The sequence below is a fragment of the Protobothrops mucrosquamatus genome, unplaced genomic scaffold (assembly GCF_001527695.2).
Source record: "Protobothrops mucrosquamatus isolate PMUCROS unplaced genomic scaffold, P.Mucros_1.0 scaffold3513, whole genome shotgun sequence".
NCBI lineage: Eukaryota > Metazoa > Chordata > Lepidosauria > Squamata > Viperidae > Protobothrops > Protobothrops mucrosquamatus.
In genome coordinates, this window is record NW_015389483.1 from 5,844 (window position 1) to 10,843 (window position 5,000).

The 5,000-nt window shown below is 42.2% G+C and overlaps 1 protein-coding gene across 1 annotated transcript in view; it reads left to right on the forward strand.

Moving 5' to 3' along the window:
• LOC107297759 (calcium-activated potassium channel subunit alpha-1) overlaps positions 1 to 5,000 on the forward strand; it is a gene marked incomplete at its 5' end in the record, with an annotated part of 22,781 nt that overhangs the window by 5,153 nt on the left and 12,628 nt on the right. The window contains 2 exons of the mRNA XM_015827120.1: positions 1,102 to 1,296; positions 2,706 to 2,824. Of these exons, the coding sequence (XP_015682606.1) occupies positions 1,102 to 1,296; positions 2,706 to 2,824 (314 nt within the window). The remainder of the gene's footprint in view (positions 1 to 1,101; positions 1,297 to 2,705; positions 2,825 to 5,000) is intronic.

The following is a 5,000-nucleotide window of genomic DNA, read 5'->3' on the forward strand; positions in this document are numbered from 1 at the left end:
GCGTGTTTGTGTCTCAACCCTGTCAAGTCCTGTAATATAATGTTTAGCAGAATGCTTTGAGTAGACAGTTCAAGTCCAGGCACAGTAATCAGGAATGACATCCGAAGCACCAAGGCAACTCCTCAGAGTATTAGTGACAAATATATGTATATAAAAATGCAAGCTGGGCTCTAGGATCTTTAAATGGGGTCTGGACTTTACAATGGAAGTTTCTCAAAGCTCTTCTTAGACGTGAAGGCCCGAGAAGGAAGGCAGTTACTCCTTCACCAGGACCACAATTATAGTGAACACACGTGATTTATAGTTCTGTACTTTAATCAAAATCAGTCCTGAGTTAGATGTGTACGAACAGAAAAAGGAGGAGAGAAAGAGAAAGACAGGGACACAGAGAGAGAGAGGATAGATAGATAGATAGATAGATAGATAGATAGATAGATAGATAGATAGATAGATAGATAGGTAGGTAGGTAGGTAGGTAGGTAGGTAGAGATAGAGATAGAGATAGAGATACCTGTAGATGGATAGATGAGAGAGTGATGATACAGATATATAGATATAGATAGATATAAGAGATAGATAGATAGATAGATAGATAGATAGATAGAGAGAGAGAGAGAGAGAGAGAGAGAGATGATACAGATATATAAATATAGATAGATAGATAGATAGATAGATAGATAGATAGATAGATAGATGAGAGATGATACAGATATATATAAATCGATAGATAGATAGATAGATAGATAGATAGATAGATAGATAGATAGATAGATAGATAGATAGATAGATAGATAGATAGATAGCTATGGACAAGATAGATAGATAGACAGACAGACAGACAGACAGACAGACAGACAGACAGACAGACAGATAGATAGATAGATAGATAGATAGAGGCATATAGTGGGATGGGGATGAATCCAGTGAAAGTTTAATAGGGCAGAAGAAAATAGAGTAATTGGGGGGGGTCCTGTCTGTGCCTTTTCAGAGGGAAATTATTGGAAGAGACAGCCAAGAACCTGAGTGCAGAGAAGGTCTTCTCTCGGTGCCTTTAAGGGTCTTTGCTTAAGGAGATGCCTTTTATTTTTTTCATCTCCGCAGACGTACTTCAACGACAATATTCTCACCCTGATACGCACCTTGGTGACGGGAGGGGCCACGCCCGAACTGGAGTCCCTGATCGCCGAAGAAAACGCCCTCCGGGGTGGCTACAGCACCCCGCAGACGCTGACCAACCGGGACCGCTGCCGGGTGGCCCAGCTGGCCTTGCTGGACGGGCCTTTTGCAGACCTCGGGGTAAGGTCCTCACGAGCTTTGGAAAGAGGCCACGGGAGATTGGGCTGAGGCTATCCTCACGATGGCTTAGGCCGGAGCAACGAGTTCATTTCGTTCATTAGATGTAGGAGAATCTCGCATGCGGAACAGTATTTGATTCAAAATACGGGGATCCTCCTCTTCTCCCTCCTCCTTCTCCTTCTTTACCTTCTCCTTCTCTTTCTCTTCTCCTCCTTCCCCCTTCCTCCTCCTCCTCCTCCTCTTCTCTTCTCTTCTTTCTCCTCCTCCTTCTTCTTCTCCTTCTCCTCCTCCTTCTCCCTCCTCCTTTTCCTTCTTTACCTTCTCTTCTCCTCCTTCCCCCTTCCTCCTCCTCCTCCTCCTCCACCTCTTCTCTTCCTTCTCCTCCTCCTTTTTCTTCTTTTCCTTCTTCTCCTCTTTCTCTTCTCTTCCTTCCCCTTCCTTCTTCTCCTCTTCCTCTTCTGCTTCTTCTCCTCCTTCTCTCCCCCTCCTTTCCCCTCCCCTTGTCCTTCTTTACCTTCTTATTCTCTTCTCTTTCTTTCTCCTTCCCGCTTCCTTCTCCTTCTCCTCTTCTCTTCCTTCTCTTCCTTCTTCTCCTTCTCCCTCTTCCTTCTCCTTCTTTTACTTCTTNTCCTCTTTCTCTTCTCCTCCTTCTCCTCCTCTTCCTTTTCTCCTTTTCTTCCCCTCCTCCTCCTCCTCCTCCTCCTCCTCCTCCTCCTCCTTCTTTACCTTCTTATTCTCTTCTCTTTCTCTTCTCCTCCTTCCCCTTCTTTCTCCTTCTCCTCCTCCTCTTCTTATCTCTCCTTCCTTCCCCCTCCTCCTCCTCCTCCTCTCCCCTACCTCTTCCTCCTCCTTCTCTTCTTTTTCTCTTTTCCTCCCTCCCTCCCTCCCCCCTCCTCCTCCTCTTCCTCACTTTTCCCAGAGCAAGGCAGGACAGTCCTTACCTATGACATCTTCTCCTTGCTGTAATCCAAATTACCTTCATGAAAATTGACAACACGAACAAATGAACTTATTTCCAAGTCTAGAGCAAGAAATAAAACGTCACGGGTTCTTAATCATCCCGGACTACATTGTTCTTAATTGGTGGAAGAGCTGATCTGCAGACCCCGAGCTTGGGAGTTCATTTCAAATAAGACTCAATTGGGTTTTTTTTCCCATTTCCAGCTCTTTGATTGTGGCTAGGGTGCTTGTGCACATATTTATTAGCTGTTTCAAGATTAAACATTTAAATGAGACCGTTCCTTGAGTAATTGTCTCTGACTTGCAACAGATTTCCTTACAATTTTCTTTCTTTAAATTATTTCCCTCGTGTTCAGTGTCATAGCAATAACTGAGGCATGGGGGGGTGGTGGTAAAAAAAAAATGACATTTCTTTTATGTATTTGTTTGTTTGCTTATTGTTTGCCTAGGACGGTGGTTGTTATGGAGATCTATTTTGTAAAGCTTTGAAAACGTACAATATGCTCTGCTTTGGAATATACCGATTGAGAGATTTCAACTCAAGCACGCCTAGCCAATGTACAAAACGGTACGTCTTTGTCCGATCCTTGTTATTTTAAATGTTTTCAACCATTCATTCGGTTTTGGTTTTTTTTTTTAAACCCGGAAAACAGCTGTTAGCACTGGATAGCTTGTTGCTTCTGCACAGAAATAAATAGAAATAGACAACTGCTTTAAAAAAAACAAAACAAAAAAAAGAAACCTTTTTTTTATAAGACCTGCAAACCTGGATGTTTTAGATTTCCCAGAATTCTTTTCTGGAATGAGATGTTGAAGGGGAAAGGATGAACAGTTTTTTGAGAGCCTGGGAGACGATGTGAATTGTAATTTAACCCTTACTCCTGGATTTTTCGTTTTTGTTTTCCCTTCGGATCAAAGTGGTGGCATTGTTGATAATCCACGCATCCCAATCAATCACATTTATAGATCTGTGACATAGCTAGTTGTCCTTTCTTCTGGGATAAGAAAAGTAGTTTTGGTAATAGATTCGTTCTCCCTAACATCGACAATTGCAGATTTTTTTCCCATTTTTCCAAGTCAAGTTTTATTTGGTTTAGTAATTTTATATAGTGATCTTCTTTTATCGTGGGAATATCTTGCTGTCAAATGTATTCCCAAATATTTAACCTTTTTAACTATTTGTAGATCTATTTTTTTCCTGACAATTTTTTTTGTTTATCTGTAAGATTTCTAACTATCCTTTTAGTTTTTTTCTCTATTTATCTTCCATCCTGCTGTCTCTCCAAACTGTTCTACCTTGTTCAATAATTTAGGAATTGTCTCTAAAGGTTCCTCTAGGATAAATACCAAATCGTCTGCAAATGCTTGTAATTTGTAGCTCCGGACGGAGTGAAATCGGACTAGGAAACCGGAGCCCCGGGTTCCTTTGTCTGTGTCGTCATGACACCAAAGCGGAATTATTGATAATCCACGCAGCCCAATCAACTACGTTTGTAGATCTGTGACATAGCTGGGTTGTCTTTTCTTCTGATTGCTACCTTTGAGGAACAAGGTAGCTCAAGACGTTGTCCTGACAGCCATTGTGCTGTCTAATCTGTGCATAAAAGCAACGCACAACAGATTTAACAACAGTTCTATTAGTGACCATTTAAAGTTACAATGGCACTGGAAAAGGGGACTTAGGACTGTTTTTCACTCTTACGACCGTTACAGCACCTCCAAGGTCATGTGATCAAAAATCAGATGCTGGGCAACTGGCGTGTACCTACGGCAGTTTCAGTGTCCTGAGGTCATGCAATCCCCTTTGACGACCTTCGGCCGAGCAAGGTCCAGGGGGAAGCCAAGTTCCCTTAACAACTGTGTTATTAACTTAACTGATTCACTTAACACAATTGGGGCAGTCTAACTCAAGATGTTGTTTATCACCCATGAAGCCCTTCACGGCCTGGGTCCAGCCATCTCTCCCGAATAGGATCGGTCCATCCCATTTGCTCCAGCAGGAAAGGCCTACTTCGGATCCCATCCGCCAAAGATCTTTGACAGGCAGGTTCCAGGAGCAGAGCCTTTTTTCCTGTGGCCCCTTGACCTCTGGAAGAGTCTCCTGTTGGAGGTGAGGTCAGCCCCCACAGTCTTGGCCTCCCGGAAGAGCCTCAAAGTTGCCTCTGCTGGTTGACCTGGGCAGAGTAAAGAGAAGTTCCTCACCGCCATGTTGCTTCCCCTCTGGGCTTTTATTTAATTTTCCCAGTTTTAATTTTTGTGTGTGTGTGTGTTACCTTTTTTGACTTTTTATTATTCTGTGAGCTGTCCAGAATTGCTGCAACAGTGAGATGGGCAGAGAGAAAGAAAGAAAGAAAGAAAGAAAGAAAGAAAGAAAGAAAGAAAGAAAGAAAGAAAGAAAGAAAGAAAGAAAGAAAGAAAGAAAGAAGAAAAGAAAGAAAGGGATTGAGGGAGGGAGGGAGAAAGGAAGGAGAGAAAGAAAGAAAGAAAGAAAGAAAGAAAGAAAGAAAAAAGAAAGGAAAGGAAAGGAAAGAGAGAAAGAAAGGAAGGAAGAAAGAAAGGGATGGTTGGAGGGAGGGAGGGAGGGAGAAAGGAAGGAGAGAGAAAGAAAGAGAGAGGGAGGGAGAAAGAAAGAAGGAAAGAAAGGAAGGAAGGAAGGAAGAAAGAAGAAAGAAAACATCTCAGAACTCCAAAAGCTAATGGAAGGGAAGTAAAATAAAATAACAAAATAACAAAAAGAAAAACAG